The 23,883-nt window shown below is 31.5% G+C and overlaps 1 protein-coding gene across 10 annotated transcripts in view; it reads left to right on the forward strand.

Moving 5' to 3' along the window:
* LOC128994290 (cAMP-specific 3',5'-cyclic phosphodiesterase) overlaps positions 1–23,883 on the forward strand; it is a 721,667-nt gene that overhangs the window by 546,193 nt on the left and 151,591 nt on the right. Inside the window, exon 1 of one of the 10 annotated variants that reach the window (XM_054418715.1) lies at positions 21,962–22,130. The exons of the other annotated variants lie outside the window; for them this stretch is intronic. Coding sequence (XP_054274690.1) covers positions 21,979–22,130 — 152 coding nt within the window. The 5' untranslated portion in view covers positions 21,962–21,978. Of the gene's footprint in view, positions 1–21,961; positions 22,131–23,883 lie in introns of those variants that run through there. 10 annotated transcript variants of the gene reach the window in all.

Below are 23,883 nucleotides of genomic sequence, written 5' to 3' on the forward strand. Positions count from 1 at the left end.
AAAATATTTCAGTAATAGAAATATCCTGAGGGGGTTCCGGAAATGAAGCAGGATATGAAAAGCTGAAGTTGTAGGATTGAGGTGAGAGGCATTTCATTCAACAGCTCAACGAGAATTGTCATTCCAGTGACAATGGCAAAACTAATATCGTACTAAAAGTAATTGAATTATGGCTTTAAATAAAATCAAGAAGACCCCATCTTTGCTGTCGAATTCCAATACCAGTAGGCCTATACAGTCTACACATTTTGCATATTTGTTACTTTAACAAATTAAGTTTTAAAATATTATGTTTGAAATTTTAGATTATTTTAAAAGGTTTATTTATAAATTGTTATGTATATTACAATTATCTATTTAATAGCTACATAAAAGCTTAAATAACTTCAAATAGTTGTATCATAATTATCTAGGTTACTTCATATATTTAACGTCGAACATATGCAAAATGCTATCAATTTATTAGCATACAACAGTTTTAAATTAAGAATTGGATACGATAATTGGTAAACCTGCAAATGTTTAATTTAGGGGTACATTAGAGTGTTATGGTTTTAGCGTAATGCATTACACGTCTGTTCCAAATCCAACACTATAATCCGTAATATGCAATAGTATTTGACAAGCTAAATGCTTTTTATCCACTTTCATTATTTTAGATTTAGTAAAAGTATCTTACAAATACAGTAAGGCAAACATGAGTTTTTATTTCAGATGAAACCAAAAGTGTATGGGGTATCTCAGTTATAGCTCGACAATATGTTTCGAACCAAGTGAAAATATATTGGAATAGTAGACTTAAAGAGTTGTGAGTCGAAGGATTTATATCGTAAACATACTGTATTCCGCTACCTCACTCTACCCAATGGCCGCCACAAATGCCGTGGTTTAACCGCTCCAGACACTAATGTCCTGCATGCAAATAGTGTTCGAAGAGCCGTTTACGTTTTATAACTTTGGTAATCAAGAGTTCCCTGCTAGGTTCTAGCTGCTTCGGTTCTTTATACTTTACCTTACATAAAGTACTTTACAATTTACTATTGCAATGCTAGAACTGTTAGCAAAAAATGGTTAATAAATTATAATGAATCATAGTGTTGAATAGAAAATAGTTCGTAACTTAGATTTTAAAAGATCTTGGTAGATCTGTAAAAGATCTGTAGCTATTTTTTATTCTTTATGGGCATTGTTTATTGAGTTACTTAGTGAGTGCAATTACTGGCTGCAATTATTTTTTTCTCGCTTAGTTTTGTTCCTGTGACATAAAGGATAATATAACTTACAATATGTTTTCCTTACATATTGCCTACTAAGCCATTAAAATATAACGTATTTGACATAAATGAACAATTCACTTTGCATTCTTGTCGGTGGCTTAAAAAAACCCTTAATTTTTATTCTAAAACTGACGAAATCATCAACAACAGAATGCAATTTCTAACCCTAGCCATAGTCTGGGTTGGAACTAAGCAATATAAAGATTGTGTGGTTGCTGTGTGATATTGATTGGTGATATTTTTCACTGTACATGAGTTTAGTGTACTTCATTGATATATGGTAAATGGACCTTTTGAAAATGATTTAAAGAAGCCATCAATTGCAGCCCTTAGTGTAACGATGCGTTAGCCACTGAAGGTCTGTTGGGTTGACATTTCATTATGGATGTGACCTTTTTGAGACATAACTCAAGAAATTTTAGAAATTCGCTACAAACAGATGTAACCGCAATGGATACATTCGTCAACCTTTTTAAAATTTTTTCTATACTGTATCCTAAATATGAATGGAAGATAACTCACTAAACAATAAATTTTCATGCATGTAAACAATTTTTATCTGACTTCTAGAGTCTATGAAAGTATTCTATGGTGGTATGAATATTAAATAGCAAACTAAGAAAGGAATGTGAATACCAATACAATTAAATATGGTTATAGTTATCCGCTCATAGAGTAACAAAATTATTAGTGATACCTTCTAAATAAACATTTTTTAAGACAAAGCAGTGTATATAGTTTTTACGGGAGTAGATCAATCACAAACTTGACCACTGACAGTAAGAGAGGTCACTGAGGTCACTAAAGAGCCCTTGTGTTGATCGCTTTGATAGTATGTACTGCAGTGCGGGCACAGCGGTTAGGTTCTTAATACCTTTTAACGAAATTGGATGACTGTTTCTGTTTTTTTTCTTTTCATTTACTTAAGGTCTATTTTCATCATTATCGTGTCTCTTTTATGTTAATGGTAAAGACTTTTCGGTTAGATAAAGTATATTTGTACGAATGAATGTGTTGTTAAAAATACAAAAATATACTTTACAGTGCAACTGATTTATTTTTCTACACGGACAATAAATTTCCCAAATTGCAAACTAACATTTTATTAGTAAGGTAAAGTTCATAGAATTTTATTGGATTTTTTGTTTTCAGAGTAATTTTTGGGGGTTATTATTGTACGGTATTTGTAGAATGGTTTATAATTTAAACCTCGTCCACAGACTATTTTAACCAAGTAACCAAATCTATTAGCATACTATATTTTTTTTATTCTGGTATTACGTATAGCTAAAGAGTATAAGTAAACATTAGACTACATTAAAATAAGATAAAAGGGTCCAATCACCATTAATGACACCATCACTTAATGTTTCAGATCCAACCATATTAGTTAGATTTTTTCAGAAAATTAATTACACTAATACGGATTGGTGCAAAATATATGCATTTCATATCGCATAAGTATTTCCAAAGCAATCCGGATGAACTTATAATTACCTCATTCTAGATGGTTTATCGATTAGATATGATCCAAATCTAGAAAAAGGCGGACAAAAAAATCACCATAAAATATGTAGGCCTATGTATTAAAAATCCTTGATGGTAAATTAATTACGCTATGTCTTGAAAGCAAGGATAGAGAAATGTAATGAAAGTATTATCAAACTAAAAATATAACAACATTTTTAAGAAATCATAATTACATTACAAATAACATAAATAAGGTCAAAACCACAGTCTGTGAAATCACAACCCTGTTCCTTTTCCCCGTTAGCAACGGAACATTTACCAGAATGGTGTTCCATAAATTCAAACCGAAGATATTTCCGAATTATTTCAGTCTGGAGAACACATTAAGTCTTCCCTTTGGGGAACAATTGCCGGTGGAGAAGACTGGTATATTTCAAGATCTTGCGAATTATTCAAACAATACCACGGTTTAACATCGTCAGAGCAGCTAACGGTCTTTATCATTAAAAGGTTGTATATTTCAACTTCAAGTTAGTGAATCTCTAAAGAAATAATTACTAATTAAGATGATAAAATTAATTCAGATTTCACAAACTCAAGGAATAAGCTATCATTTGAAGACTGTTTTAATATTGTATTATCACTTTTTGTATTACTCGTACTTTTATAAACTGATGCAAAAGTAGTATTATTTCCTCAATTCAAATTTAAAGCTAACATTTTGTTTATATTTAATTCCAACAGAACATGTGGTATATTGTTTGTAATTCATTTTAAATAACTCGGGTTTAAAATACTAAGGAATTAAACTATTTTTCAGCCTTCAATTAATAAAAGCAGCCTATTCAATAAAGGTTTCACATTCTATAATTGGTGCTACGTATTGTAAAATTTGCTTACTTAAGTAAAGCCACGAAATTATTTGGTATAATAAACACATTTATACGTATATCAACGCTTTTAGTGGAAATATTTCGAAATAATACAGACTTCATGGCTAACTTATACGTACGCAAACTCTAAACAGAAATTATGTTTTTTTCCACTGAAGGAAAAGTAGTTATTTATTTAAATTTATTCGTCACGATAGATTGTAACTGCACTACTAATAATCTAAATAAAGGTAATTTAGGGTCTTCATTAAAATGTTTATCAAATAAATCAGGGTTCCCTGTTTTAGCTATTAACTTAAGTTTTAGCAATATTTTGCGCAATAATATCTGAAACAAATATTCGAAAAAAAAACACTATTATCGGTTTGTTGGCATAGAAAAGACTCGATTAATTGTAATATATTTTCCAGTAAGATAAAATGTAATAAGATTTATCTCTAACATTGACCGTGGCAGCATTTCTATTTGAACAGTTGCCAAGTCCAATGTATCATTCGACACGTCTTTTGCACAAACGTTCTACTCGATTGACTAGTGTGACCAGAATCACTTAAAAGTTCAAACGTCGTGTAGCATAATGTCAAGTATTGAACTGTTTATTATAACCTTGCATCAGTACTATACAAATTATAAATTATTCCATTACTTTTATTTTTCTTGCGTTATATCCCTAGCTTATTTGATGTGAAAAACATAACAATTGAGAATGCAACTAAATTCCATCTAAAAGCAAACTTGATTTTGTTTTAGGATAAAAAACCAACGACCTTACTGATTTCCAAGTGACATTTTTTTATAACCATTTAGCAATATTATATTTCAATATTATAATGTTCTATCACGCAATTAGAAATGTTCCATTCGAGGTACAAATCTATGTGACCTTGTAACTAATGCACCACGCTTCCATTTTGACAGATATAACGCTCAAAACCACTCGCGAACCATTAATACTACGGCGTGTAATCCTTTAACCCCATTTCATTGCCAATCCCAGGTGTATACGTAAAATGCGACTGTTGCTTCACTTATATTGGTGGAACATTGTACGCTATTATTGTCATATGTGTTACCATAATAACTAAACATAACAAACTATAATACAGTTCAGCCTTTTAAATTTGTTTATATTATTAACATTTTAACATAACATAACAGGTGTTATACAGTATTTTGAATTTACCAATTACTAGTTAGAAAAGAAGATTTACTTACTACCTGAGGAAGCCAATTTTTAGAAAGCTTGACTTCAAGAATGAAGGTTGCAGGTTTCTTTATGGGAAGAGTAAATTGTCCAGCCTAATAATTTATAATTTGGCATAACTGAGCTTTAAACAAAATTGACGTAGGATAGCATAGAGAACAATGTTTGGACGCTGTCCATATAACACGGTGAAAATGTTTTTGACGTGTATATTTCCACGTGCACTATGCATAACATAACGTAACGTAAAATGCAACTGTTGTTCCACTTACATTGGTGGAACATCGTACGTTATTATTTTCATGTGTATTACCATGATAACTAAACATAGTACAAACTATAATACAGTTCCTGTTATGTTACGTGCATTTTAAGCTTGCTGATATTTCAGTAGGGTTCGGACGGCGACTTTGCACAGACATTTAAAAAGATTTGCAATAACGTAAATAGACCAATGTTAACATTTGATACTTTATATCTATGAATTAATTATAGTTACTGATTCTGCGACATAATAGTAATAGGCCTACACTACACCAAGAGTATACTTACCTGTTTACAGTAGTGTTTTTAGTCATAAAAAGACCTGGGAAATAGGAAACTTGAATAATGTTCTCCACCATCGTTGGGTTGGCAATTAACTAGTATGCATAACTTATACACGTGCAGGTTACTTATGGTGGGAAATTAAAGTTTGATACAGTATTAGGATGACAGGCAAACTTATTAAATATCAGAGAACGAACGTCTGCTGCTGACGTCTTAAAACTCTTTGAAGGCCTTTACCACATCTGTATTAGTTGTTTTCCATTTGTCACATAAAATTCGGATGTAAAGATTTTCGTTGAATCATTTAACGAAAAATTAACCGTGAATATGTTTTCAAAAAATGCCGTAGTATTCTTTTATATAATAAGTAATCTTTTTCCTAATTACGCTGATTTAGTTCACTTCAAAAAATCTTGATCGGCAATGATTTTGTATTAAATAATAGAAACATATAAAAACGGATTCTGAACTAAAGCTAATAACTAATTGTTATAAGTAATCTGAAGGAATTAAATGTTTTACATTTTTTTACTACAACACGGAAAATTCAGTGGTAAAGTTTTCAGTGGGAGGGTATGGTAAAAGTGTTACATATTATCATTTTAGATCTTACGTGCTTTATATTAATTGAAGATAAAATACAGTGGAACCTAGATAACAAGTCTCTCTTGTTAACAAATGTTATTTTAAAATCCCCTACAATTTAGTTTACCTCTAATCACATATTATTGCAAACCTCAATAAGAAATCAACCTTGATGATCGACCTTGTCTTTTAATAATTCCCAAGAGAGTCTTGTTCTACTCTAGATGAAAATGTTGTTTGAGAAATTTAATAGTTGTTTCTAGCCATTCAATATTATGCCGGTTTCAACATACTCAAAACATAGGAAGACATTAATTTATCTGTGGAAATGTACTTTTAAACCCTTACAACAACACGTACAACTCAGAACATTATTACGCACTATATTGAATCTATTGTCAGTGAGTATTGTGTTGGAGGTGATGAAAATCTCAAGACGCTTGATCAGCCTTGTCTTTGATAGAGTCGATATTGACACTTGCTTGATATATAACCTCAACTTGTGACAGGGGCCGAAATAGGCTGTCAAACTCACCTACCTCAGCAACGCACCAGCACTGAATACTGCGTAGTCACTTAAACAAGCCGGTTGTGGTTTATTTTCTTGGAGTGAGATGTTAGGGTATCATGTAAACGTATGAAAACTGTACTAAGTAAACGTAAGGAAACATGGTAAATAATTTTTTAGTTTATCGTTGGATTATGATGGCCCTCCACCCCCATCCACTCAAAGTAGTATGTATGCTTGAAGAAAAAACTGTTTATATGTCTAACTAAATATTTATCTAACCTATTTCCGTTTTTTCAGGTGAGTTTACCCTCTAGTATGGGCTTCGATTCAGTGAGTATTTGCTACGCTAGTATTCCTACATGATTTATGACCGGAAACACACAGCTTACATTTTGTTCAAGTATTTAATAGACCAGTTGTGGTAAATTGTGATTAGATGGAGAAATCCTCTTCACATAAAAGTAAGAGGGAATATATGCATTTCGATGGGTGGATTTTGAACTTTGTAGAATGCTTATTAAGATGTAAAAGCTCTCATGTGTATGAATAAGTTGATATTGATATTGAATTTAAAGCGAAACTTCTCTCTAACTAAATAAGCTATTTTCATCGTCTTATCTTAACTACAGTCTCTATTATGGAATATATGGTAGCATCTAAATTATTCCACCTTAATCTGTGGATTAAATTGGTTTAAAATTACTAATTCTTAGAACTGTAGGTACCTATTGTCAGATCTGGCTGACGTTGAGCTTGTTTACGAAATCCGAAATGGAAAATGTATTTTTTTTTGTCAATATCTATTCTAAGTGCAAGTTTTAAGTTCTTTAATTCATCCAACTTATCTTAAAAGATTACCTTGGATAGGTTGTTATTCAATGTCACGTCAGCTGGAAGATTTACGAGGATTTATCAATTATTCTCGAGATGCCAATCTTGATCTTTTGTCCTCCTACGGCTATAATCTGCCAGGAGTTAAATTCATTTTCCTAAATTGTATAATGTATTTACGGTTTTAGGGACTTAATTCCAACCATAGCTAAAAATTTATTGCCTTGTTCATTTTATAATTATTTTTGTTCGAAGATCAATTTGTGTGTATATGTGTGTAAATATCCATTTTGTCATGTAATACACTGTGTTTTAGAGTTATTTTAATTTTGAAAATATCCCACATTATGACAATACTTTGAAATGTAGATATTGAAAGTTAATTATTTAGTAAAATAATTAATCGAAACCCAATTTTAGTCAATGTCTGTACGGCAGCTTTTATGTTCCTCAAAACATATATGTACAAATTAAAATAGGCAATTCAATTTACGTTTGAACGTTTTGAAATGTTGAATTGGACCTGGTTACTGTAACAAAGTTTTTTTTTAAATATTTACAATAATAATTGTACTCGGAATTCAGTCCGAATTCTCATCATTCCGACTAAACTATTTTGCTTATTTTGTTTTTTCGTTGAAAGCGAAACAAGAAGAGAAGTAATGTTCTCAATGTGATGAGCTTACACTTGTTTGTCTCTCACCACAATTTCCAGAATAATCCTTGCAAATTCTTAAACATCAGTATTTTTTCATCTGAAATTATCTCGCATTTCTTAGCAAACAGCTCGTTTCATTACAATATAAAGGGATTCACGAAAGCCTCAAGAGAACTCGGTATAATTTTAAATAATCATTAAATCGATACATTTATGATTTACAGTTTTCATTAACTAAAATAATGGCCAACCTCAAAATATCAAACTAAAATATGGTTTTATGTAACAAAATATACGTTTTCATTGTTCGAGGATTGTTTGCTAGTAATATGGTTACTTTGCATTTATTTTGAACCTTACCCTCTTTAACTCGAGTCTGCATATGTCTATGTAAGGTAGGTAAGGTAGGAAGAAGGTAGTTTTTCTTTGGGGAAAGAATGTATGGTTTATCATGCAAACTTCAAACTTATAACTATTATAAAAAGACGTGTTGATGGCATTTATTTTATTCAAATAATAATTAAAAAAACAAATAGCGAATTACATGTTTAATCGTGGTATTATTTTTACGTGATTTAACTTACCATATTATGATTTTTATATTATTTCAACTTTTAGACCAAGATATAAATGTTACTCTTAAAAATGTTTTTCGACTGTCTTGAAGATATGGATTAAAATTCTATATTTATCCATATACTTCTTATAATGGTGTCTTACTGAAAACAGACGATAAACTAAAGTATCAACAAACATCATAATGTGGTTCCTAATGGTGGAACGGAACGGAAATTGGGCTGGATTTTCTTTATTGTACGCTTCTGCGGTGTTCCCCAGTTTCCTTCCCATATTGACGCACTAAACAATACCGAAACAAGGTTTGCAATGCATGGTTAACGAATTTCATTTTGATTCAAATACTAAGCCTACGTAAGGTAACTTTTTTCGCTTCGTGAAGCTAGTGGACCTTTTTTTTCATACATTTCATTTACGTTATTTAGTTACATTTAATTAAAAAAATATTGTGTATTGGTTTTTGTATGTATTTTACTACATTGTTACCAATATACATACTTTGTTGAAAATTGGCAAAAATTAGGAATTTCAAACTGTTGTGACTAATTTCAAAGATTATTATTAACTGTTTCCTAGGAATCTTTGGGCCTTTCTATTCTTCGAAAACTCACTTTACAAAATCGTTGTTATTGTAACTTATTACGGGTGTGATGCTAGCCTAGTAGTTAGCGTCTGGGAGCGTCTGCTAAAGGAACGGGTTCAATTCCCTATAAATCTATATCACACATAAGTTCAGACCGCTTTCTTTAAATGCGTTCCAATACTTTCTCCTGTAACTTTTCGAGTAAATATGTCGCTAGCGTAGTCATCAAGAAAAACCTATCTAAATTGTTGAAATGTTTATAAAGTTGGCATTGCTCTAAAATTCAAAATGCTAAACAGAAACGATTATTCACGGACCATAGTTTGTGGGGTAACCGAACAAAAAAATGCCAAATAAGTACAAATGCGCCACAGCTTTAGAGGGTTCAAATTCTCACCTAGTGACAAAACAGTATTCAGTGAGTTGTACCTACGCTCCCAGCTGACTATGGTAATTGACTTCTCATGCAAATTCTACACGGCAAATCGATCTAAATCAAATTGAGTATGCGTAATCCTGTTGTGTTGAGTTGAAGGAGAACCTGACACTAAAGCTACTACAATCAATCTACAAGCAAATAATTTATATTAAATTGGCAAGCTTTAAAGAAATAATGGAATCAATAAATTATTTTATTTTAAATTAAGTTTCGTATTTCTTTTCTAGCAAATATCTGGAGTCAGACTATTCACAGTCATATGTCGTTTTAACTTTGTTCCAACATTAGTACCAAGAATCTACAAATGTTTGTTCTTAAATGCTTGATGGATTGCTGTATAGCATGTATTTAAACCTTTTCTTAATATTATTTGGCAATCCGGAGGCTAACATCCACAATTTTGTTCTTGAGTTTTAAAGGTCATATCAATTTGACTTATAATCAAACCAACGGTTAAAGGAATATTAAACAGATTTTAAGATATTACTGTTACGGGACTCAATTACACTTGATCCTTTCTATCTTAGAGCATTTAATAGTCCTTCTAAGGAAACAGCAGATCCTTGTCAGTGGCAAAATTGTCCTCCAATTCATACTACATTCATCATTCATCATCAGTTTAATATACGAACTCAAAGATTGTTGCTGTCTTATTGTTGTGATAGGTGACATTTTAATTTTAGTTTGATAAAATATTAGGAACTTTTCTTTAGTTTTTGTGTTATATAAAAACTAACCCCTTTTCTAGGAGTCATTCTGCGGAACATTCATATCTTATTATCTGTTCTATAGACTTAAATGATGTTATTCAAAATAATAAATTATTAGAAACTGTGTAGTTTTATAACATTTGAAAAAGGAAAACAGTTGTTTAGTTTTAGTAATTGTTAAGTTAATATTAATTTTGTATTCGATGGCTAACGTTTCTAACCTTGTGTCGTTGTTGTACTATCAGCGTTAATTTTAAGCCATATGAAACGATATTCAATTAAAATTATTATATTTTTATTTACATAAATAAATAAATTTCAAACGTTTTAAACAATTAAATTGAAGTCAGGAATCACCCTTAATAAAATAATTCTAAAACCAAAGAATTTGTCGGTACTAGTCTATAAAAGTCAATATATGTGCATTATTTTGTATTTCTGTTCTGTTTATGAATCTTCAGTTGATTACCAAGAAGCACATATTTTAAATTTCAATCGTAAATTACGACTTTAAATGTGATTTTTTTAAGATTGTGTCCATAAGTGTCCAGAAATCCGTAAATAGATTGCTTTCTTACAGCACGATGTATCCTCCATGTCAAAAGAAACTAAAGGAATTCCAATTTGTTAAGAATTTTACCAACACCATCAGTTACCCGACGACCAATCACGATCGTCTCTGGGATAAAGATAGAAACACAAAAGTAAACTACATATAACGTGCTCGTTTGGATTTTGGTTTATTCATTTGTGATGTTTGTTCAAGAGGGAACCTCTTGTAGTTTACTGTTACAGTTTACATAAGTTAAGTGCAAGTGGTAAATATGTATAATTTAACATACCATATTCTGTTTCATCCAAATCCTGTATCATAAGAATCATCCTGTATCATCGTCGTGAATCGTAAGAAATAACACCATTTAAACAAATGTAACATCACGAGCAATAAATTTGAACTCAGACAACATTCTTATCGATATTCTGCAAACGCTCTTGCATTTTAAAACGCTTATCCATTTTTCAATTTAATGGCTCCCTTTTCTGAATTCCGTCATGACGATTTTTAATATTTTATTGTCAGATAAACCTCAGGTTTATATTTAAACTGAGATGTATATGGTTCAAGAGTTTTACAACACAGTTTGTTACCATAATAATTTGTTATTATATAGTGATATTATAAAGTGCATTTGTTTTCAACTACAGTTGTATTTCACCAAAGTAATAACTTTTTCAGAGTAAAATATCGATGTGTAAAATACAAGCACACTACGTTTACGGACGTTGTTCTGAACAATAATGGAACTTATAATTGTCAGTTTAGAGACCGTGACGAATATATACTGTGACATTTTTCCACCCGATACGTAGCGTTCTGTACACTATCAGGCTCATTATTAGAGTCTATTAGAAATATTCTAAAAACAATATTGTGAATAAATTAATATTTTTATAAATTATTTTGTAATGAATATAGTTTGTTTACTCATCATTACGTGTTTAAGCTAAAAATGAATGCAAGACTAGTGTAAAAAGGAGTTAGATTTTTTAATCCATGAAGAATCTACATTCTAAAATGATCAGGCACAGATTGGATCTTATCCGAACAATAAAAAAGTTACATTTACGTAGGAGCGAACCGGCGATCTTATCGTTAGGAAATTACGACTATTTTCTCAACAAATCATACTTAATTCATAGGGTAGTAATAATTTAAAGCAATTTGATAGTATTCTGCCTTAACCTCCCGACAAAATATGTGCAGAAACAGTTAATAATGACGGAAGGTTAGCCTTGAGCTGATGAAAAACTGCTTCCCTTCAAAATAATTTGAGCCATTAGGCAAGTTTCACTTTCCCTAACCGAGGAATATTACAGCCTTACCCATGAACAAATGTTTTTTTACAAATGTAATGGTCTTTCTTGATTGCCATGTAAAGTTGTTATTAATAGTTTCTGGGCTTTTAAAAAAAAACAATTCACCACAACTTTAAGAAAAAAATATTACAAATAAACATCATGTTATAACCGACTATTAGAGTAATTACAAAAGAAATCCTTTTTAATATAGTGTTTTATCCTATATTGAATCTGAAGACATACCAATTTAAAACTTATTTATGATCATAAAGAGGATCACCAAGCTGTAATATAGAGGAATGGACGAAACCAATGTTTATTTACTTAGAAATTGTTTGGAAAATATTTCATTTCCCGGCCAGGTGATCAAAATGAAATATCAAGGAATTAAATTTGACGTAGTAGAATTTCTGGAAAGCGTAACTCACGTACTTAAGTTCTTTGCCTTCAAATGAATTGAACCAAGGAGTCTAATTTAATTTTTTTTCAGTATGTTTTTTTTTATTATTACCAATACTATTACATTGATTCCTATTTATTTACAGTAAAAGTTATAACTTATGTAAAAATAATAATCATAATATGATTTTTTCATAATCATATTATATAACCATATAATAATAATATCCCTGAAAATCAAAACTGAAATAGCTCTCTCTGACTTATTGAAGTAATAGGGAGTTAGTGAAAACAATTAATCTAGTAAAAACACCTCTTTAAGATTGTTTACAATAATATAAAACACATTTGTTTCATACCAATCATTTGAAAAAATTGTGTAACGAGTATCTATTAAATATCTTTCAATTTTTTTCAAAACCTGTATTACGTTTTAGCTTGCTTGATATTTTGTTCTATGACGCTAGGCACGAGCCAGGATTTTTTTTCCACATTACTTCAGACTAGAGCTATGGGCTGCGGCATTATCACTTAGATAAAATCCAATTGGTGATCTGGTGGGATTTGAACCCGCGACCTCAGAGGACGAAGTTCCACGCTCTAGCCACTAGATCAGCTCACTTCCCATTTGATTGCTTGATATCATACAAGTTTTAAGATTTATTATTAAATGTTTTGTTATATTACTTATTTTTCCACAGATATTTGTGTTTGCTCTACACAGCATTTACAAAATTCTAAGCAAAGCGTTAAACATATTTTACTGAAAAGAAAAACTTCTTTAAGTTAAACACAAAATTAGCTTAAAGTGCTAAGCTGTGTTTTGCAATTAACCTTTCTTGACAGGTTGAGCTATTTAAATATTTTCTTCCATCGAGCTGTGCGTTAACTTGGGCTTAAGTTGGCAAAATGTAAAGTTCAAGTGAGACCTGAATTACTTATTTTACGTTTGATAATCAGAGCATTGCTAAATAATAACTTAAATGCAAGTAATTAAGTGTTTATTGTCAATTAATCACTATCTTACTACTTTCTCATTAACTCTTGAGCCATCACCAAAGAAATTTTATTAGCCAAAGTTTAAAATGTGTACTGTTAGAATGTTTTTATTATGTTTAAAGTTCTATTTAATGAGAGTTAAAAATGATTGAAATGACTTCAAAGGTAACAATTCCGCATTGAGAGTGTTTATTTAAAACCTCATTAATCCATTGATAGTTCTACTCCTGTAATCTATAGTTCTACGTGCATTAGTAATAAATCAGATTTTTATAAAATCGATGTAATCAATAAAGAGGGAATTGAGATTTTATACAACATCTCAATTAATTACGAATATATTTCCACCCGTCAAAGTATGCATTTAAACACATAATTCTATTATAACATTCCACAGACAAAATGCTTCTCTATTCCCTTGAAAATTTAATATCCGGAACGCTTATTCATATACTTCAGTCAAACAGCTTTATTTTTATGAACTCGACTGTATTGATTTTATATACTCAACTGTCTAAATAAAGTATCTTAACATCATGTTTACATCAACACTAAGATGTAAATGGTATGTAAGTTTTAAGACATTTTGTATTCATAATTAATTAAAATTGGAATTAATTAGTTATTAAATTGGTGCATCAAAAGACTTTAAGATGTTTAGCGAAATCTGTAGGTTATTCATTGGACGATTACTCGTTATTTTTCAGAACATCTTTTCCATTCATAATGCTGTTCTGTCATACAATTATATCCAAATCACAGTTTGTTTTCAGTACGACTCTAAAACAATAAAAAAGAGGTTTCTTGTATTTCATTATGTTTGGCAGTTTATTACATGAATAAACCAAAGATTGCAATCTCAATTAATTAGTTTCGTTGATTATGCTTTTAAATTACAATTTATGGCAGTGGTTTTAAAATGGTAACTCAAGTAGACATCAAATAATCAAGGAAATATTTTATTCTGTTGTTTTCAAGATTTTAATTACTGCAATCTCCTCCTTTCATATTCTTCATAATCTACTCTTAATTTGCATCTATTCCATGTTTACTTAATAGGAACGTTCATAAATATCTAAGTAGACAAAGGCTACAACATGTTATTTGATTTCTCAACACCATATTTATGTTAACGCTTAGGGACATTAATAATTCGTTTGTTAATGCATACTAAATTCAAGAAAATTATTTGTGTTTTAATTTCCTACAAAACTTAAGCTCTTAGTACTATTTTACTGGCGATGTCCTATAGTATCTGGTTCACATACGTTTGTTTTTTACGCATTCCATGGTGTTTAAAAACAATTAAATGGCGCTTGGAAGCGTTTGTTGATATTATATCGCATTCCAAAGTGATATCCAAAAATTCTACCTCAAAGTTCAGGAATCATGGTATCGATGTGAAAAATCTTATTCATAAGGCTGTTTGTATATTCATTGAAGAAGTAGTTCCACTACTCTTCCATCAATTACTCTAATTGGATAAACATCACAATGACATAACGTGTGCTTAACCAACGAATAAATACACATCTGCTCAAACTTAAAATGTCTAATTTTTTTTTTCTAAAACTAATTTTTCAACTTTTCTCACTACTTCATTACAAACTCATTATTAATCATTATTACTCATTTTAACGACCAATCCAATAAAACTATAAACCAATTTAACTTACTGTGCAATGTCCATTAATTGGAAGGTAAACTGCAATTGTTGAAGCTACACTCATGATCTCAAATCTATAAACAGTATAAACACATTAACCAAACAGTATTGCCAGAGTAATTCAAATCAATGCACATTGCAGCTCTCATCCCAGGTGTGACATGTGATTACATTTACATGGAAATTATGCCTCTAGTTAACATTTATAGTTTACCGATTCTCCTGTATATCTGTGGATAGGAAAGGATACAATTGATACTCTATATAACTACCTAGTAAAATGCATTCATAATCAGTAAGTTTGGTAAATATGTTTCCCTGGATAACGTAATTTGGTTAATAATGGGAGCGAAAATTCAAAATTACGCCTTAATTAATTACATTACAATATCTATCATAGAACATTGAACAACACTTTTCTGATACAGGCAGTTTTCAAAGTGTATGTAAATTATAACCGTTTATTTCGGCTTCTATGGTATTTTTATTATTCCACTAACTCATTTCCAAAGTATATTTTGTCTAGTATATTATCACCCCAAGAACCCAAACAACACCATTTAACTCTTGAATAAGCAAATAACAATATTAGCTATTGCATTGTTGCTATGCAAAGTAAGTACCCATATACAGGGTGAGTTTCTACTAAGTGCGTTAATTTTTACCAGTTATTCTACTCACTAAAAGGAACAAAAAATGACAAACAAAAATTTTCCATCCCCACTCGTTATGCTGTAATGACCGATTATGTGAATTTTTTAAATTACCTGTAGTAGCTTCACTAAAACGAGCATAGAAATTAAGCCAATACACGTACAGCATAATAACTTATACCAATGAAAAGAGCGTTAAATTTCCTACAAAACCATTGCAACACCTTTAACATACAACCATACTTTCACCGTTGTATGTCTCACATAACATAAAAAAAGAAGTTTCAAAATTAATTCTTTACAACTTCAAAGTGGTTTTACAACTATACATACTAATGTGATGTTTTGTCAAATTACGTAAAAAGCTTTCCCATTTCATGCCCTTTAAAATGATGTAACCCATAAGGTTATTGCTGTATTAAAAGTTCGAAAAATTAGGTCAAAACCGCGTCAAGGTCAGAGTTTTCGGAATCAAAACATTGAACCAAATGTAATACAGTATCTGTTAATTTCTTTGCTATCTTATAATCAGCTGACATCTGATCAGCTGGGTGTTAAACTTTATTTACAAAACCAGCTGATTTCAATTGTTGGCTTGTAAACATTTAAATTATTAACTATTTCATGAACATACTTGGAAAATATTTTAATTGTTTAGTGCTATGTCGGTGTTCACCAACAAAGTATCTTGATATGATTTTATACCCGGATATGTTCTCAAATGCACTTGTAATATGACGTGAATACAGTCGTCAGTTTCCTAACAGGCGTCTTTCAAATGAACGAATATTCATCAGTGTCCATACAAGTTTCCATGGGCACTAAACATCATTCTTTTTGGAACGTGATACAAGATGTGATGTGTATTGTGTATGTGTTTAAGAAGCTGTGTCAGATGTGTTGGGGTGGTTTGAGGATGATCCACGGACAAGAACAACGACAGTTTTTCGTGACTTAGGAATTTCTCAGCTATTGAGAAAGGGAAAATTGCATCCCTACAATTTAACACGAGTACAGATTATTGAACCAAGAGATTGTCTACAGAGACTTCAGTTATGTTAGTTGACTTGATCATCGTGACTTCCTCAAGTCGATTTTGTGGACAGACGAATCCAAGTTTACTCGGGATTGTATTTACAACATCCATAATGGACATCACTATGCTACAGAAAACCCACATGTGATACACCAGTGTCGAAACCAAACAAGATTTAAGTTGAATAGATTACTCTAAAACCAGTTAGTTGGCCCTTACATTGGTCTTCCATATTTATTAAACTGCTGTCAGTATCTCAACGTCCTTACTGATACTCTACCAAGGCTCATTGAAGACGTCCCGTTGGATGTACGTAAGCGAATAGTTTAGCAAGCATATGGTGCACCTCCCTACTTCAATAAAGGGGTGCGAATTTACATTGGAAATACTTTCCCAATGTGGATTGAAAGAGGCGGATCAATTAATTGCTTGGCCACCACAGTCACCAGACTCCAATGGACTACTACGCTTGAGGTTACCTCAAACAGGAAAATTACCGAACACTAGTTCCAACAGCGGATGAGCTAAGAAATCGGACTTAAGCTTCCAACCTTCTTCAAGAGGAGCTAAAATTAAAGGCAACAGTGAGAAACTTTCGGAAAAGACCATATTTATGACCACACGTATTAGAGCAAAAATGGTGGACATTTTGAAAACTTACTTTGATTAAAAAACTAGAATCCAGACTTTACAGCATTCATTTGGTTTATTTGTAGAAATGTATTAACCTAGATTTTTATCAAATTTATTTTGAATATTTGTCATAGAATTATAAAATAATGAAATAGTTAATAATTTAAATGTTTACAAGCCAACAATTGAAATCAGCTGGTTTTGTAAACAAAGTTTAACACCCAGCTGATCAGATGTCAGCTGATTATAAGATAGCAAATAAATTAACAGATACTGTATTACATTTGGTTCAATGTTTTGATTCCGAAAACTCTGACCTTGACGCGGTTTTGACCTAATTTTTCGAACTTTTAATACAGTAATAACCTTATGGGTTACATCATTTTAAAGGGCATGAAAGGGAAAGTCTTTTACGTAATTTGACAAAACATCACATTAGTATGTATAGTTGTAAAACCACTTTGAAGTTGTAAAGAATTAATTTTCAAACTTCTTTTTTTATGTTATGTGAGACATACAACGGTGAAAGTATGGTTGTATGTTAAAGGTGTTGCAATGGTTTTGTAGGAAATTTAACGCTCTTTTCATTGGTATAAGTTATTATGCTGTACGTGTATTGGCTTAATTTCTATGCTCGTTTTAGTGAAGCTACTACAGGTAATTTAAAAAATTCACATAATCGGTCATTACAGCATAACGAGTGGGGATGGAAAATTTTTGTTTGTAATTTTTTGTTCCTTTTAGTGAGTAGAATAACTGGTAAAAATTAACACACTTAGTAGAAACTCACCCTGTATAGTTTCTTGGTTTGGGAATATAACGTAGCCAATTTTCTTATCATTATAAATTAATTAAGTCAGTCTTAACTTACGTGAGTGTGGCAATTAAAAGTGTGAAAAATGTGGGTCAAATATGAGCTGCTATATTGCTGTTATACAGCAAACAGTTGTTGAACTGTGCTATGATAAACTTGGTGACGTCATTATATTCATTTAAATAAAAACATATGTTCATTAGAAAGAATAAAGGCTCTTAGCACTTTACATTTCAAAAGAGCTTCCAAGCTTTTCTCAGATGTTAGACTCTATAAGTTTTGTCACTGACTGTTAACAAAGAATGACTAATGGTGACTGACTGTACCTGGCAAAGACCGACCATCATGTGTCAAGTATTCGTTATTCAATACCTTGAAAACTGGGTCATACGGTCGTGAAGATGAAAAACTACGTCTTTTCATACTAACCTTGTAACCAATGTTAAGTTTATTAGGAAAAATTACAATTTTCAATTGAAATCTTTCCTGAAATTAATCTGGTAACAGTACAATGTATGTATTTTATATTACTTTACCTGTTAAAACGTATGACACAGCATAGTGTGTTGTGTTTTCAAAGAATAATATTACTTTTATCTTATCGATTATCAGTTACTTCGTTGCATAGCATGCTTTGCACGAGATTTGTAGAAAATGACACATTTGTAACACGAGCACTGCATTATTGGGCGTAGCAGGATAAAACCTTTGTAATATGAAACATTACAATATAAAAACTTGCAGATATTATAACATAATCTTTTTTAAATGTATACCATTGCAGTAAACATATCAATTTTAAAACATCTTAAGTGTATTATAAAAGTAAATTAGTGGATTTTCTATTCGTGTAGAACTGCTTTGTGGTATTTATTTGTTGGAAATATTAGAAAACTCAAGTAACTATTGATTGTTATGTTAAACTAAAGAGTATTGCTAAAAAAACAGATTATTCAAGGTAAATAATTCACTATGCTGTTTTTACTACTCCATTAACGTTTCCATGAAACCGTCTGAAGTTCGTGGGGGATTTTACGACTGAAAGTTGCTGTAAACTGTTGTGCCATGTGTTAAACAAAACAGAAGCTGTTGGGCAAAGTTTTATTGCTCTGGAGCGTCTAGAATTGCTCGCAAAGTCGATTTAAAGGGCTGGAATTGTTTTCTTGCTTGTAGGTTGACGCTCACAACACTACAACTTTACACAGCGGCTATGCCAAGAGAAATCCCATCTGGTGTTACGAAATCGGTTTGTGACCATCTGCTCTACCAAGCTTTTGTTTGGGTTTAGTATTCCCTACGTTGAGATTTCAGAAAGTTTCTTGTCATAAATTCACCCTTTTTTAAGTATCAATTTTAACTGTCTGATTAAGATTGATATACATACGCTGTGTAAAACTTCAGCCTTTTATTTCATTCGCATTCAAGGTGTATTAGTTTTATCTTATCAATCTTTATTTTATCACTTCAATTTTTTTTTCGAATAACAATCCCCAAAAGGAGAGCAAATTCCGAGTCACATCTTATTGTTGTTACGTGGTAAAATGTCAACTATCATATGTAGTTCATGGGTCGTTTTTAAGTATTCCACAGTACCTGACCAATATTTTCTTTTAAATCATAATGATAATCATGTAGTGTTTATCTTGCTCTTAAACTATTAAACCCGATTTCAAACCATTAAATTTAAAGTTAGGAAGCAGTACAGTATTGATTTTTTTACTGTGTAGAAATTCAAGTTGAAGTTAAAGCATGCCTAAAAACCTGTAACAAAATTATGCCTAAAAACATTTATAACCGAAATATGGATAGAAAAGTTTGATGTGAACGTTTTGAATTAGCAAATCTAATTAAATATACGTATACCAAAATATAACTATCTTGTGACCTTTAACATTGATAACCGCCTGTTTCGGCCGATATTAAAAAAAAACTAACAGTATATTTTTAGAATGACCATTCTGCTGTACTCAGTTACTACTTAGCTGACTAATGTTAACTTATGACGTATTGGTGACGTTTGTGGCAGAAGTCAGTCAGCGCGCCTGGTGTCTGTCTAACGTCAAGGCCAAAGTACCAGTCAACGCTCGCTGTTAGCATGTGTTGTGTGTAGTGCATGTGTACCGAGTTGGCGGTCTTTCCTCTGTACCATGTAGCTGCGCGGTGAGGTGTTCCGGGAAATATCTTATCTTTCCACATTTGTCTTCTTCGTACGCGAGTGTTGTGATTTGTAGAGTTAAGTGTAATTCGACCTAGTGTTTCAAGAAGGTGTAAACAATTTTAAGTCTCAGAATGTGATTTAGTTTTTGTTGTTTAAATTTCTTCAGTTATGTACATGAGTAAGACGGGAATGTAAATAGTGAATCAGGTCTGGCTACGTTTAAAAAATAGCTTGATTAGTAAACTTATATTAATTTTATACCCTTAACGTTTAACTAGTTTCAAAACATGTTTAAACATATAACCTTTCTCAAAAATATATTTTAGGTTAAAACAGTTATGGTTGTTTTTTGTGAGATTTTTTCAGCTGGGTTTCTCAATATTTTTATAGGTAGTTTGGTTTTTATACCTACCTGTTTTAATCATATCAAGCAGAAAGTAAAAGCCATTTATTTAGTCAGATTAACAAACATTTTGCATTAACCAAGTTATAACTAGTAAAATTACATTTATTTTTAAATTTAATTTAGTAGGTACTAAATAATAATACAATTTTGTTCATACTGTGACACACAACCCCTTTTGATGTTTAACAAGACTGCTAGTACAACAAATACGTTTTACGTTTGCAAACAATACTTAATATTTATGCGAACTATTTGCCATATTTTTTTTTACAAATTCTAGTAAAACTCATATAGTTTTTAATACTTATATATATATAAATCGTTATTCTAACGTAACCATCTCAACCTTTACTAATAATCGGAACTTCAGTGTCACACCCTATTATAAGGAATTTATCATATAACAACACAACGTCTGCACATTGTGTCCAATGAATGACACACTCTGCTTTATCAATGTAAATCCGTGTACCAAAGCTCAACTGCACACTCCACATTGTAATCCTATTTTTGGCAGCTCTAAAGATAGTCTTCAAGGTTTTATCAAATCTTGTGCGAGTGAAACTTTTAAAATCATTATCATCGACGATTAATGATTTTTCGTTGTTAAATATCGTGTGGCATACGTCATGATATCCATATGTTTCGTGAGATTATAATTTAGTGTGATTAATTATTTGTCACTATTAATGAAGCTACATTTTTAACAGCATTGCCGTGCATGCCGTAACAATGTGTGACCTCATAAAATATTAACTCCGTGACGTCACATGATCAGTCATTGTTGTTTCAGTCTGAACTTCGTGGTATACAGTTTAGGTGTGCAATGTGGAGTTCAGCAAACAGTTCTATGCTAAAGGTTAAAGTGAAGTCAATATTTAAAATGTTTATATTGAAAACCCAAATTAACACACAATTTAGGTTGATTGAACCCCGGTGTTAGAGATATAGACTTGGAAACATTGAAGTTTTGTACACCGTGTGTTGGTTCGCGGAGTTCACCTAGGAAGTGTCTCGGGCTACACCTCCTGTCATCTTCTAAGTCCTTCCTCAGCGGTGTTCCTCAGCATGACCTCGTCGCTGCTGAGTCGCAGGATGAGGCTCCGCAGCTCCGGTCCGATGGGTATCCGCATCAGAGGTCGCAGCGAAGGCGACTCTCCGCTCAGACCGTTCAGCGCCGGAGCGGAGGTGTCATACTTCTGGTCCCATTACCCGGAGATGTAAGCCACAGAGATTACACATTAGCTTGGGAATTTGAAAATAGTGAACATCTGATCTTAGAGTTGGCAATTTCTCTGAATGTTAAGTTTAATATTGTATTAGTTACCAAGTGGTGCTCACCTTCTAATCTGAAGGTCGCCGGTTCGATCCAAGGCGCAGTCAATTTTAGACCAAAGAGCAGTTTGTCTTATTAGGCTATTAATTAATTAATAATGCTTAATGGAAGTTTGAGATAAGGTAGTAGTAATAGCTAAAATATTTGAAAAAGTAAGGTCAGAGAGCTTAAAGGATAAATTGCTAAGTTGATTGTTGTATGGATCGTGGAGTAATAATAGTGTTGGCATCCAAAACTGGTTGGATCAAAACTAAATGAATGCTGGATTCAAATTTCAGTTGTATTTGGGCTGTAAATTATTAAGTTAATCCAACAAGACCAGGTCTTGTATGGTTCTCGTACTAAAACTTATCACGATACAAATATACCCCGCGGATGACAAGATTAGTTCGGTGAAAACCTTGTTGTGTTAATAAGTTGTATTGAAGTAAACCGAGCCAAAGTTGTGGTCACACACTAGGACAAAAACGGCTATTAGCGTGGTACAGTATTCTTTAACGAAATCAGCCATAAATGGTCAACTTATGGTTGGGCAGGTTAGCTTAATTTACACACGACACACGACATGTGCCATAATATATGGTAAGTGGTTCACAATATAACTGCCTCACACTAGCGTTAGGTGAATGTATTGTTTGTAGCCCTCTCAGATTAATATACGCGTATTACAGCGAAACATCCACAGTTAAAATACTAAACTGTCCATGGCTTTCCTTCAATGTTATTGGTCTGAAAACAATAATCTCTATGCAAAAACTGTTTTTCAATTTTGAAAATTTATTTTTCGTTAGGTTTAGATGTTTTTCATTATATAGACCAGTAATGGTCAATGTCGAAAAAATAGAACTTTACTGTTTAAATTTCACTGACGATGAAAATAACGATTTTTAGGAGAAGTTATTTGTGTGTTGTATATTTTCAGTAAAATATTTTTCTTTTTTTTTAAACATAGACAAAATAATTACAAATACATTCAACAATAGTGTTGTGTTAATAAAACCCATTAATAAAATGTAAAAGCAAAGGTAAATTATTACAGATCAATCATTAAGACGAATTCCCTTCCTTTGTTGTAATTCCTGTTAGGCCTACTTGTTATGGCTATCGACGAGTGACATGTTGAATAAATAGGCAAGGACAAACATAGTACCAAAACACTCAACTATATAAATAATTCATCTTTTATGTGTAAATGGAGATATCTAACTCCTGTATACGCAGTTTAAAGTAAAGTTTTTGAGATATTTAACTTATTGAAATGTCATTGATTATTTCATTGTTGAATTACACATAGTTAGTAAATTATGTTATTTTTACATTGATACACTGTTATTTTACGTTAAACTTAGTTGCTTTTCCTCCTCATTAGTTTTTGTAGACTATAGAATTAGGAAGAAAAATATTTATAGTTTTCTTATAATCAAGTTTTTACAATTTGTAGCATTTACCTTGTGCACTCTTAGAAATAATAAACATTGAATTTTTTCAACGTGACATAAACATTATTCTTCGGGTAAGAAACCTATACTTCGATTATCCATACCTTATTTTTATCAAGGAAGGTTGGCCAACAAATGTAAATTGTGTTAAAACAGTTGAATTTTGTTTTTACACTTCCATTAAATTTAGTTCAGTAA

The sequence above is a fragment of the Macrosteles quadrilineatus genome, unplaced genomic scaffold (assembly GCF_028750875.1).
Source record: "Macrosteles quadrilineatus isolate MER2022 unplaced genomic scaffold, UCM_ALF_1.0 Scaffold_5__1_contigs__length_97177068, whole genome shotgun sequence".
NCBI lineage: Eukaryota > Metazoa > Arthropoda > Insecta > Hemiptera > Cicadellidae > Macrosteles > Macrosteles quadrilineatus.